General features: G+C 39.8%; 1 protein-coding gene across 2 annotated transcripts in view; it reads left to right on the forward strand.

Annotated features, from left to right (window-relative positions):
• Nucleotides 1-13,865, forward strand: part of LOC307010493 (uncharacterized protein) — a 15,137-nt gene continuing 1,272 nt past the window's right edge. Inside the window, exons 1-16 of one of the 2 annotated variants that reach the window (XR_013800201.1) lie at nt 17-150; nt 428-502; nt 1,040-1,084; nt 1,953-2,117; nt 2,478-2,563; nt 2,681-2,817; nt 3,501-3,548; nt 3,630-3,729; nt 3,823-3,961; nt 4,420-4,524; nt 4,710-4,790; nt 6,398-6,543; nt 6,679-6,867; nt 7,849-8,497; nt 8,665-8,738; nt 8,884-8,972. Coding sequence is in view for 1 of the 2 variants with exons in the window: in XM_079635247.1 (XP_079491373.1) it covers nt 1,064-1,084; nt 1,953-2,117; nt 2,478-2,563; nt 2,681-2,817; nt 3,501-3,548; nt 3,630-3,729; nt 3,823-3,961; nt 4,420-4,524; nt 4,710-4,790; nt 6,398-6,543; nt 6,679-6,867; nt 7,849-8,497; nt 8,884-8,972 (1,955 nt within the window). In the remaining variant the exon portion in view is untranslated. Of the gene's footprint in view, nt 151-427; nt 503-1,039; nt 1,085-1,952; nt 2,118-2,477; nt 2,564-2,680; nt 2,818-3,500; nt 3,549-3,629; nt 3,730-3,822; nt 3,962-4,419; nt 4,525-4,709; nt 4,791-6,397; nt 6,544-6,678; nt 6,868-7,848; nt 8,498-8,664; nt 8,739-8,883; nt 8,973-13,865 lie in introns of both variants that reach the window. The other variant, XM_079635247.1, reaches the window with a different exon arrangement.

Consider the following 13,865-nt stretch of genomic DNA (forward strand, 5'->3'; position numbering starts at 1 on the left):
AGTCAGACGCAGTGCACGACACCGGATAGACGGGACACCGGGATACAAGAGCTCAGGGAGAGACAACTACTAAAACATGAGTTCATCACTATGTCAGAGAAATGGAATAACGTTTAAACTGAAAAAGAAATCTTGAAGATTTGCTTTCTGGTAAGTGGGCGCGTGCTGCACGGTCGTCATCATCATACTCATCATTAATTTAATTTAGTTTGATTATAAAGATTTGTGTAGAACACTGCATTTTTATGTAATTATTAATCTGTCGCTCTCCTGTCTATATTTGATACAGCCTAAAGTTACTTGATTTTACATGTGTATTGTACAAGACTGTAGATGTTTTTAAGAAATTAGAAGATTGTGAAATACTTATGAAAAAAAAAGAAGATTTTTTTTAATTTTATAAATCTGTTGCCACTCTCTGCTGTAGGGTGGAGCAGCTCTTTGGCAGGTATCTTTCCCCCACCTGGGATTCGCTGACTGGGTGTCGGGCGACCAGCTCTAGGTAAAAACACAAGCGCGCGCATTTAATAGAAGCAGTGAAGGAGGTATTTAAAGCTAGCCTATATCTTCATCGTTAACTTTATAGTTATTGTCCTTTGTGTGAACGGGCCTTAAATCTAACACTTACACAAACCCCTTATTTTAAACATTATACGTTTATTATCATGTTTACTGTGCTGGCTTGTTCCCCCACAATGTTGGTAGTTTCAGATTTTACTATTACTGTGGTGACTTGTCCCAAAAATTGGTAGATGATTAGGGCTTACTATTCTTGTGGTGACTTGTTAAAAAACATAAGATGGATAGATGATCAGGCCTTACTCTTGTGGTGGTGCCTAAATTGTTTTAAAATAAAATAAAATAAAAAATAGATAAGATGATCATGGCTACTTAGTAAGTATCATAATCATATTGTTGTATTGTGTTTTATTACACCAACATACATTTCAGTAGTCACCTGCAAATTAAAGCTTCTCCACAGAGAATGTTTGCAAACCTTTGAGACTGTGTGTTATGATGTTTGTGTATCCTCACACAGAAAAGGAAATCTCATGAGGGAGACATGGAAAGAGAGATCTCTAAGGTAACAAACACACACTGACAATCTTTCAACACCTTTGAGTAATAACAAGAAACTTATATGAGCATTAAATGCAATTTCTCACATCTTAATGGGCCAATAGACATGTGTCTTTCAAAAATATTTAGAGAAAAGATCAATTTAGATTACTGGGTCTGGAAAAATTATGGAAATTAAGTCATAAAATCACAGAAATGTCTTGCCATGCTTGACTCCAAAATGTTCTTTAAAGGGACCTTTTATGCAAAATTCACTTTTACATGGTGTTTGAACATAAATGTTTCGGCAGTGTGTACATACAACCACCCTAATGGTAAAAATCCACCCACTCCTTTTTTTAAATCCCCATAAATCATAAGCAGTGTCTCAGAACAACTCTGCCCTATTAGCATAGACCCCGCCCTGAGTGAACTGGACTGTACACAGTCCGCCATGTTTATCTCCTCGCCAGAGCATTTAATATCAGCATTTAAGTAAGAAATGTATTCTTATTAAAGCTATGATTCAATCAAGAGCAGTGACTGATTTTCTGTTTTTCTTTTGTTATTTGATTCATATTAACTGAATCAAGAATCAGAGTATCAGAGGCACGAGCTGTAAAGGCTCCGCCCTATTTTGGAAAGCAGGGTGTGGAGCAGCAGCTCATTTGCATTTAAAGATACTTTTACTCAAAAATGGGCATTTACAACATGGTATGATAAATTATATGTGGTGTATTTTAAACTGAAACTTCACAGACACATTAGGAACATCTGAGACTTATATTACATCTTGTAAAAATAGCACAATAGGTCCCCTTTTTAAGAGTGCAATCTGCATACAATGATTAAATATCTTCATTGAGTATTGAGTCTCATCTGGTTGTGTTCAGGTTCAAGGCATGGTGTGCGAGTTGCGGGCAGGGTTTTCTCGCGCGCTGCTGGAGCTGAACCAGATTCAGCAGGGAGATACTGAGCTGCAGAGCCAGCTGGAGGACACTAGACATGGCTGCAACAAGCGCGCACTTCACCTAGAGAGTCTGGTGCTGTCCCTCAAGGTGAGGCCACACACACACACACACACACACACACACACACACACACACACACGTGTTATAAATCTATTTATTTATTTGTTTATTTAATTGGAACAAAGCACGTTAATTAAAATCAGTATAAAATACACAATGTAAACGCACCGGATTATAGCAACATTGCTAATTTACATCTGTAGTCCCTAGGTAGGAAATGCAAACAATACATTACTAATAATGACAATTATTAAAATACAAATATGCATTACATAAATGACAATAATTCAATTACAGATACCACAAGGTCAAGGAAAGAAAGACAAAGTAGAAAAAAAAAATTTGATCTGTATGCGTTGAAGTCACTTTTTTCATGTGTCTCTTTAGGAGGAGCTGGAGGAGGTACGTTGTCAGTTTCGTCAGCTCTGTGAGACACAAGACAGAAAACCACCAGAGAATCCAGGAAGAGAGAAGTAAACACACACGTTTAAACGCACACGCACACACACACGCACGCATGCACACACACGCACGCATGCACATAGAATGTAAGACTGAAACTGTGTGTTCCAATGTGTGTATGAATACAGTAATGGAGTGGATGACGGTATCGGACAGAGCGATGTTGCTGCTGAGGCTCCTCCCCTTTCATCTGTGGGCGGAGCATTTCTCATACACTGTTACCTACAGGGCTTACAGGTGTGGCAATGGGCAAGACAGAATACAGGTGAGCTTTAATTTTTTGGGTAAAAATATTTGTAATGATTCTATACAATATTTTTAAAATAATTTTTAATATTTAAAAAAAATATATATGTTAAAGTTGGGATGAAATGGAAGTTGCGATAATCGTTTCTTTCCTATTGTGACGTATATCCAAGTTAAAATGGCTTCTTGAAGAAATAAAACTTGGGCGGGACTTAATTTTGTCCATCGGGAATTGATTGGATGGTTGTGACCTCATGTGAGTAACAGGCTGTCCCGCCCTAATGCCAGTAAACACATCATCAGAGAAGAGATGTCTCTGCAAGAGGGAGGGGAAGTTATTTTTAATACAGATTAAGATGGCACATTAATTAATTAGTAACATGAATAAAATAAAATGATGTGAACGAAAAATAATTTATAATTATTGCAATATTCCATTAAAAATATGCATTGGCAATTTTGATTTCATGATGACTTTAAAAATTATAAGGGCAAAATGATGTGCGCGATACATCATTTAAAAAATAAATACTGCAATATTAAATCAAAAACAAGAATTGTCCATTTTGAATTCAAAGTGACTTCAAAATATATGCTCATATACAAAATAAACGGTTTAGTACTAAATAATACGTGGTGGGAATTAAATGAGAAGTAAATTATATTTAAAAAACCTCAGCGATTTTGTTTTCTGTTTGTCAGGTGTAGATGCTCTTTCCTGCCAGGTAACACACAGCTGTTTACGGCGAGGTAAATTACCTCTTCATCGAGACTTTTAACTGCTCAATATTCACATGTGGGTCCTCATGTTCCTCTGTCTCCTTCTGTCAGGCAGGAGGCGCGGTGTGGTGGAGATGCTGTTGCAGTCTGAGCGCAATTATGTGTCTAGTTTGAATCAGCTTCTTGAGAAATATAAATCTGCAGAGCAAAAGTAAAGAACTATATTATCACTATTTCATGCCATCTCTTTATCTCTGTCTGTATCACGGACTATAACAAGCGTGTTTGTGTGTTTCTGAGACAGTGTGGCGTTTGTAAAGCATATTGATCAGATGCTACAGCGCCACCTGCTGTTCCGCAACACATTAGAAGAACGCCTGACCACGAATGAGAGAAGCTGTGCAGCTGGGGAGGCTTTTCTCAGTCTCACTGGACAGAACAATGTAAAATATGAATCTGTTATCCCTCATTAAATGTATCAAAAGTGACAGTAAAGACTCAAATTGCTACAAAAAATCTATTTCATATAAATACTTTCTATTTCTTAAAGAATCCTTAAAAAAAAACGTTTTCAAAAAAATATTAAACACAACTGTTTTCAACATTGATAATAATAAGAAATGTTTCTTGAGCAGCAAATCAGTATATTAGAATAATGTCTGAAGGATCATGTGACACTGACGACTGAGTAATGATGCTGAAAATTCAGCTTTACCATCACAGGAATACATTACAATTGAAAATATATTACAGTAGAAAACATCTATTTTAAATGTTTATAATATTTCACAGTATTACTGTTTTTACCATACATTTTGATCAAATAAATGCCAGCAGTGGTGCTCTTAAAAAAATTACTTTTAAAAATAAGTGCATTCATTCATTACTTGTCTCTCTGCAGAAGTCTTTCTCTGATGCATATCTTGGATATGTGTACGGTCTGGGAACTGTCCTGAGAACAGAGTTCAGTACGACTTCACCACACAACAATCCACAAAACGCCCAGGCAAGATCTTCCTGTTTCATTTTATGAAACATGTTACAATATTTAAAGTTTTGAATGCAAGGGACTATGAAATGTGTCTAGAGAAACCAGGGCCTTTTATATATAAGTGTACGAACAAGTCTAATTGATTTTTACTTCTGTGTAATATTGGTTTCATGTAATTATTTACAATATTTGTCTGCTAGGAGGAGATAGAGAGCTGCAGATTGCTTTCACTGCTGTTCGCTCCTGTTTCCCGCATCCACGCATACCTGAACATTATACAGGTGAGTCACATGCTTGCAAATGAACTTGGTAAAAACAAATTAAATAAATTGTTAGCCGTAATAAAAACAATACTTGCTATTTTGATATGTTAAAGGTGTGGTTGATTATTATTGAACTTTTTTAACTTTAGTTAGTGTGTAATGTTGCTGTTTGAACATAAACAACATCTGCAAAGTTATGACGCTCAAAGTTCAATGCAAAGGGAGATATTTTCTTTTACATAAATCACGTTTTAAGGACTACAACAAACGGCTGGTAGGGACTACTCAAGCTTCCTCCCGGGTTAGTGACATCAGCAACCCTAAAGATGTACATATACTCCGTCCCCGGGAACACGATTTATAGATTATCATGACAGAATATGCTAATCAATGACCAGAAGATAGTTAACTCCAGCTAACATAAAAGGCTAAAAGTTTTTAAAATTTTCAGTGTGTGTCTTTGTGAGGTAATCGGAGCTGCTAACACACCACCCTCTTTGCTGGGAGCAGCAGCTCATTTACATTTAAAGGGACAGGCACAAAAAACGGCGAGTTTTTGCTCACCCTCAAAAAGTGAAATTTTAACATGCTATAAAAAATGATCTGTGGGGTATTTTGAGCTAAAACTTCACATACACACTCAAGGGAGATCAGAGACTTATTTTAATGTACATCTTGTAAAAAGGGAATTATACCACCCCTTTCAATTGTGTACATCCTTTTAAGGTGACACAGTAAAAATGCAATATTATTATTATTTTTTAATAAATGTAATTTATTCCTGTGATGGCAAAGATGAATTTTCAGAATCATAATCTTCAGTGTCACATGACCTTTCAGAAATCATTCTAATATTTGGTGCTGAAGAAACATTTCTTATTATTATCAGAGTTAAAATCAGTTGGTCTGCTTAATATTTTTGCACATTTTATTAATTTAAAGTACTATATACATACTCGATGAGCTTCCATTGTAAGTACATTACTGCAAACATGTTTGTTGTTAGCTTTTACAAACTGAGAGATGAGTCAAAAACATTTTCTGTGGTAATCGACAGCATGGCATAGACACGTGCTGAATTTGGGACCGCATACTAGTGTACTACTACCTTTATCATATCTTTCTATGGCAGAAATAGCAAGAGTAGTATGCCCTTATGCAGTTTCGACTCAGCAACAGTCAACAGAGTTCAAGAGGTTGTATTTAATCCAGAATATTCAGAATATTACAGAAATGTGCAACCTGACTCAATTAAACAGCTGATGTTGTATTTCATTTAGGAATATATAGTCAAGATATTTCTGAACTTATAAATGTAGAAATAGAGAAAATGTTGTGATGCTAGACGTGACGCTAGGGTTGTAACCCGTCAGTTGGCACTGAATGCTGCAGCACAGTTGAGCAGGCCCAGATGGCATTACTGCATTGCTGAACTCGTGCCACCTTAGGTCTGCTTTGCTCACTACTGCACTGTCTGAGAAACTAAATCGTTGTCAAGCACTTCACTACAAAAAGTGTACATTTTCTTCCTAAAATGCAGTCTGCGATTTTCTACGGGATTTTAATTTCCAGTGTTGCTACAAAAGACACTGCATCTTCTCCACTGCACTTCCTATTTCCACCAGGCTCTGTTACGCAGTTCTGGCGCTGGGCACGCAGACTGGTGTTCACTACAGGAGAGCGAGCGGGTGCTGTGGGATCTCTGCACAAGCTGTCACATGACCTTGGAGAAGGCGGGGCCATGCAAAGAGGGGGTGGGGCCTAAACAAGGGTCAGTGTTTTTTGATTATTTTGTCTGTCATGTAAGGCTTCAGTAAATGTGAATTTTACGAAGTGCTATTCTGTCTAACTGGTTAAAGCTGGCTTTTGTGGCAGGTGGTTGATGCTAATTTTAGTGTGTCTGCAGTTTGAGAAGCAGGTGCTGTGCCGAGAGCCCCGACGGTGGTCCTTCCGCCTTTACTAAGTACTGTGCCAACACTAATGTGGATTCAGCCAGTGTCACAGCGGGCGCAGGCATAGACAGCACTGTACACCAGAGGAAATGCTGTCGCGTTGGCATCTCACAGACGCTACCTCGGCCCAGTGGCATCTTAAGGTACTCCAGTGTGTCATCAGAAATTAGAGCAAAATAAAAGTCACTTTAAGACAAGTAATTTTATGGCTACATCAGTCACATTTTCTTGGAAAATTATCAAGCTAGTTTGACTGCATTTAAATGAAATGAATACATTTGCATATAGCCTAAAAATCTGTTAAAAATCACACTGATTACAATCAGAATAAAATGCCTTCATGTTAACACCACAATTGGAAGAAAATGATCTGATCAAGCTTGGTTTGAGAGCTATTTCTATTCAATTTCAAGAGATGATGCAGATCTTAAATAATTTGATCAAATAACATTTGAATCTGGCTACTTACATAACTGGATACAGATAAACCTCTATTAAATATCTTTTTAAAAATGACATATAGTAAATAGCAAAATATATAAAGCAAATTCTAACACATTAAATTAAACTTCAGGGAGGTTAAATAGAGTCAAGGAATTCCTGCTTTAAGGGTTACAATACAAATTTCAAATCATTTACAAATGATTTAAACAAATCTAAATGTACTGAAATGTATTAAATTGAATCAAACTTTGGAGCCTGTAAGTACAGATTATATTTGAATAATTTCGATTGGCTGTAGAGCAATTACAAAATAAATGGCAATTATTACATTTTTAAACAACATTTTTTCTTCTTATCATCACATAAAGTGGTGATGAAACCGAGGTAGCGACAGATTATTGAAAAAGAAAATAAATTGAGGTGGGTTGCTTGGATTTTGCGATCCAGTTATGACATTTTGATTCAAAATGATTAGAGGTCAATATATATGTAAAGCAAAAAAAATCTATTTTAAAAATCCCTCAAGTAAACTATATGTAATTTGTAATTTACAATTAGATTAAGCATAATAAGGATTGACTTATTTATTTTGCTATATTAGACAATAACAGTTTATTCTGCGAAAATGTAAATTACACTCTTTTTATCTACTTAATAAAACAGCAACTGTTTCCCCTCAGAAATGGCCGTGAGCATATTTGTGAGCTGCCACTTCGTGGCTGGACTACAGAGTACAAGTGGAATGGCAGCGCAGGGCAGAGCCACATGGGTCCCATCTGCGTACCCTTCGTTTGTCATCCTAGAGAGGCCGGTCGGTTTCTGAACCCTGGGCCACCTGTTGACGTAGGGGGAAACCTCACCACTGCTGCCAAGAGTCAGAGCTCCTCGGCTGGTCTGGCCGTACGTGTTTGTGGGTCTCCGGGGCTTGATGGACGCGTTTACACATCTGACCTGTGCCCTCCACCCCCTCGTCTCGACGACGGGGACACAGACTGCGACGTGGCCGATGCATCCGTGTTTGACTTCTCCTCTGTGACGACCTGTAGCCCAGATGAAACTTTAAATCGGCTCAGGGGAGCGGAGGCTCATGATGATGAGGATGAGGATGAAGAGGACAACGAAGTTCCAGTTCTCCTCAAACCTTCATACACTCACAAAACTTCAGCCGTACAGACGGGGGGAAGCTTATTCATGCCGTGGCAGATTCCCAGACGGGCTCCTATTCCTGCCGAGGTTCGCATTGGGATACAAGGAAAAACTCGTGCCCCAAAACCTCACAGAATCCCCGCCAGTGCCTTTCGGCCGATTTGGGAGCCAATTTACTCACAGGTTTGAGGCATCACACGAAAAGTAGCACAAGACTACTGCATCCTACAACTTTTAATCATAATGTTTTCCCCTGATGTCCACTTATAATGTCGTTCAAGCTGTTTTGCACTAAAAACATTGTAATTGAGTTTCACATGAACATTTTACACCGTCTTTTTGACCCATAGAATCCCGTTGTGCTGTATCAAAATTTCGGGATGACAATTTTTTGCAGCTTAGTTTCAACAACGTTTTGAGATGTGTAAGTTACATTATGTAGTTTTATTCAAGAAGAGCAAATTGGTTTTTTTTTACATGACCCCTTGAGATACAGTTCATGCTAGTCTGTAATGGAGAGGTAAATACTACCAAAACATTAACAAAACCATTCACCTTTTCTCTTTCAGAGTGATGTGACTCCTGCAAAAGAGAACTCTGTGTCTTTCAGCTCAACCAATCAAATCATGAATCAACAGCAAGAGACTGACCAATCACGGTAAGAGGCTTTTGGAATAGCATGCTACCTTGATGACCAAAATGTGCAGTATACAACAAAACATTTAATAACCTCAGTTATAAAAACAATTCCCTTTCGATAAGTTTCACTCGCATTGCATCAGTAACTGACGGTTATGGGAAAAACTCTGATTGGTTCATGTCTGTGCACCTGCGTAGCTTGCCGTGCTACTGCGCCTGTATGAGAGTTGATGCTACTGCACCCCAGTCGAAAAATTCTGACGAAAATGGCTTTCAGCGTGATTTAATTAGACAGTTGGCCCTGCCCATTTGGTGGGCTGAAAAGTAATTTGTCTGTGAGGTACACAGACGTTAATCAATCAGGCTTCAGTATTCAGAGAAAAACTGAGTTTTCTCCATAAGCGTCAATTACTGACACAATGCACGTTCCCGTTATCTCAGGGAATGCGAGTTATGCATGAAACTGTGTTCTGTGAATTCCGGATGACCGCCAGAGGCAGTGTAAACAGTATTGGATTATAGCAGTGCCAGCCAGATAGGTTGAGAGAATATACCAACTAAGTAGTGACGTATGCTGAGCCCTGGGGGTTATAAGCCACAGTAAGGACCACCCCAGAGTCATCTGGCAACCAACGCAAGCACAATTCGCTAACAGATAGCACGTGCAACTCACTGGCTCATTTCGCAGAAGCAATAGCCAACAAAAAAGCAGTCTTCAAGGATATCCATTTAATGTCAATGCTTTGTGCACGAGTGGCAAATCCTACACAGGAAAGTGAGGATTCAGAGCAGGTTTCAGATGGCGTGGACCCTTCAAAAAACTGCAGACAAGACTGAGATCCAAGCGAAGGTCCCTCAACTGGAACATGATATGCAGAAATTGCAGCGACGTACACTTTCAAAGTGGAAGCCACTTTGCTCCCCTCCAGAAAATGTTGAAGAAAGCTTAAGATGCGCGGAATGTCACATGTTACAGGATCAAGCCCTGCTCCTCACACCATGCAGAAAACATCTTCCAACGGGAAGCATAAATCTGTCGTGTGGAAGAAGCCCTAACATTAGAGATGGTGTGAATATCCACAGGGTCACAATGCTCCAGAGAAGAATTTAACCCAATGGCCAGACCCAAAGCTCTAGACGAGCTGGATCCGGGTGCCAGACGCTGGCCTCCAGCTGGGAGAGGTCTTTCTTGGGAAAAAGCTTCTATTGCCTGTCAGAAGTCTCAGCAACAAAGGAAACCATGGTCTTGCTGGCCATCATCCTGTGTATCCTGGCCCAAGGTACTGGACATTTACGTCTTTGCGAACCATAAACGACAGTGAGTGGTCATCTCTGAAGCAAAAAGATCCATCTCTGCTCTTCCAAATTGTAACCAGATTTCCTGCACTACATCTGGATGAAGCCTCCATTCTCCTGGATGTACTCGACCCCTAGAAAGAGCAACCTGAGGTGGAGTAAAACCAGGGGAATCACCACTGTAGCAGCCGTTAATAACCCTATTAGTTGTAGGACCACCCAGTACTGCAAAGACACACCCCGGTGAAAGCAAGCCGAGAATTGCAGAATGTTCGTCTCACGTTCCTGAGTCGGAGGCAGACATGCGGGAATTCAGGGTCATTCCTATGAATGTAGTGTCCTGTGTTGGAATCAGATGGCTCATTTTCACGTTTACAGAAAGACCCAACTTCTGTACGTGTCTCAAAAATAGTCTGCCTTGCACAGCCTGCCGTTTAAGGGGGCACAAAGAAGCCAGTCATCCAAATAAGGCAGAATACACATACCTCTCATCCAAAGAGACAGAGCTGTGTTCACACACCTTGTGAAGACACAAGAAGCAAGGGAAAGACTGAAAGGTAGAACTTTCGCAGAATCTTTCTGTGATAAACAACAATTGGGACGTGAATGTATGCATCTTTCAGATTGACACTTAAAAACCAATCATCTGCTGTCACAGACCGAAGAATGTTGTCTGTAAAACTATTTTTAATAGAACCCACCTCCCTATATGAGATGAACTTTTTCTATGGCTCCGTTCTCTAACTGAACAAATTTTCGGAGAGAGAGCCATTGAACGAACTGCGTCTCTGATAATCGTAGGAACAATTCTTTAAAATCTGGGAGGCCAGTGTCAAAAAGGTAGAGTATATCCCCTGCTCAGAGTCATCTACACCCAGGGGTCTGCTGTGTTGGTCCTCCAGAACTCCAGCTGTTCTAAAAATGATCGACCGTCGGCCTGAGTGTCTCAGGCTTTATGTGTTACGACTTTTAGTGGTCACGTCGAGAAGCTGACTGAGTCCTCCTGGCAACTGGCAATGAGGTGGCCGAAAAATTCTAGCATCTTCAGTAACACAAGGCCTTTGAGGGGGCTGGGACTGAGGTGTAGCATGCTGGCAGTCTGAACAGCTGGCATCCTAAAGGTAGGGTTGCGCTGCTCCTCCATCAGTTGACGAGTGGGCTCAGACAGCTTTACCCTCTTTTCCAAGTTACGGAACATTAGGACCAAAAAGATGCCCGGTAACAAGTGGAATATCTCTCAAGGTTTTCTTACAGTCCTCAGGTAGCCGTGCTTAGGCAAGCAACACTTCCAAAAGCATGGTTGTAAGACTACCCCAGCTAGTGATTCACATGGCCCATTGCCAAAAATGCAGAAACTGTAAAATCGAGGGATCAACATTTGCGGTTTCCAGCGTACTGGTGGCGGCAAGTAGCTAAAAGATTGTGTTTTCTGCATGGGTTATGCAAGCAACAGAATCGTATGCATATTTAGAAATGGTTCTGTGCGACCACATTGCGCACTGGGACATCGCACATTTCCTTGTACAGTAGAGCCTCGTCAGGAGACACCACAAAAGCTGCAACGGGCTGCTCTATTTCCGGATCACAACTCACCCCAATCTGGTTCAGCCATAGATGCTAACGTCCGAGCAATCTTTGAGCGCCACTTAGGCGGACCAGAACCTTTGAAAATTCAGCCCCCAAATTTTTACATGGTGGCATGGCAAAAGTAGTCGCAGCTGTGGCCTGCCTGTGGCCTACGTTGGTTTGGGCAGATTGGACAGGTGACTCATCAAGTCCTAAAAAAAAAAGAAGCATTTGCCATTCGAAGCATGGCCAAAGTATCATTAGAAAAGGACTGGACCTGTCCAGATGACTGAACCAGAGGTGGACAAAGTACACAACTTCCTTACTTGAGTAAAAGTACAGATACTACTGGTCAAGTATTACTCCGTTACAAGTAAAAGTTGTAAAGACCAATTTTTACTTAAGTAAAAGTACAGAAGTACTCATACTTAAGTATAAAAGTAAATGTAAATGCATTGTTTTATTATTGTTGCATTGTTGCATGTAATAGCCAATTTACAGAACCTTATGCCTACCTCCCCTCATATTAATATCTCATTTATTTCTAGAACACAGTTCCAGTAGTGGGATTGAATAAGTGTACGCAATAACATCCACAATGGTTTCGGACACCCAAATGGCTGTTCCCAGTTTTTTGGCTTTTAGTATGAATGTGTTAGCCTTACTGTTATCTATAAGCTAGTGTGCTCCTGCAAAACAATGACAAAATTCACAATTAGAAGACCAAACCCAACGTTGAAAATTAAAATCATGTTGATGTCAGAATCCAATGTCAGATTGACATTAATCTCCAACGTTGGACAGATGTTGTATTGTGGTTGAAAATCGGTTGACGTCAGAAACCAACATCAGTCGAGTTCTGACGTCAACCAGACTTTCATTTACAACCAAAATGTGACCCCTGCAACCCAAATTAATCTCTGACGTTACTACTTTCTACTGAAGGACCTTGACAGAAATGTAGTGGAGTAAAAAGTACGATATTTGTCTTTCAAATGTAGTGAAGTTAAAGTAAAAGTTTCCAGAAAAAATTATACTCAAGTAAAGTACAGATACTCAAAAAGTGTACTTAAGTAAATGTACTTTGTTACTGTCCACCTCTGGACTGAACAGACCTCCAACTGGACCCCTCCACTGCTGGATAACCAGTGAAAACATTCTGAGGGGATGGTTGTGCAGCAACATCCACAGCATCCCCATGATCACGAAAAAAAGAATCCGAACCACTCGTAGAAAGCACATCTAAGTCAGAAGGATGTGAAAAACAAGGGGAATCAATAGACTCTTACCCAGCTCCCTGATTCTAAACATCAGGGAAGGCAGACGTCGTGACCATCGTCCGGGAGAAGATTATTACGACACAGCTTACAAATCAGTGGGAAACCAGTGGCCATCTAGCTGCGCCATATTTACTCGATAATAACACCCTCAGATAGCACCGTAAGGTTTAAAGTCAAGCGGAATGATGGTAATGAAGCACTGAAACAGGCGAGAAAAATAACAGGATTCCTTCCTTTCTGCCAAAAAAGAGGCCTAAAATGGCCAATGGATTGAACTGAGGGGCACGGAGAATAACATAAATTTGAGGAAAAACACTCAGGACACTGAATAGATGATTATGTCAAAGGGAGACTGTTAACCTATAGGCACGGAAAACACCAGTTTTACCAACGAAAAGCAATGAAACTCAAATAAAAATCAAACCTCACCAAACTACTGCTAAAATACTCAAAATCCATTGAAGTGGCGTAGATGCGCTCTGACACCATTTGTGAGGACGATATCTTGTTGCTCTTGTAAGCTGTACTTGACAGCTCAAATATATCACTTAACCAAAAACAACCCCCCAAGCAGGCAAGAAAGCGAAAGAACCCCTGGGGTTATAAGCCACAGTAGCCTCTTTCGCAGGGCTCAGCATCTACTTGATTTTGTTGGTATATTTTCTCAACCTATCTGGCTGGCGCTGCGATAATCCAATAGTGTTTACACTGCCTCTGGTGGTCAGTAGGAATAAAACAAAACTTACGTTATGTTATTAACTGGAACATTA

Source organism: Phoxinus phoxinus, assembly GCF_949152265.1.
Source record: "Phoxinus phoxinus genome assembly, chromosome: 14".
Taxonomy (NCBI): domain Eukaryota; kingdom Metazoa; phylum Chordata; class Actinopteri; order Cypriniformes; family Leuciscidae; genus Phoxinus; species Phoxinus phoxinus.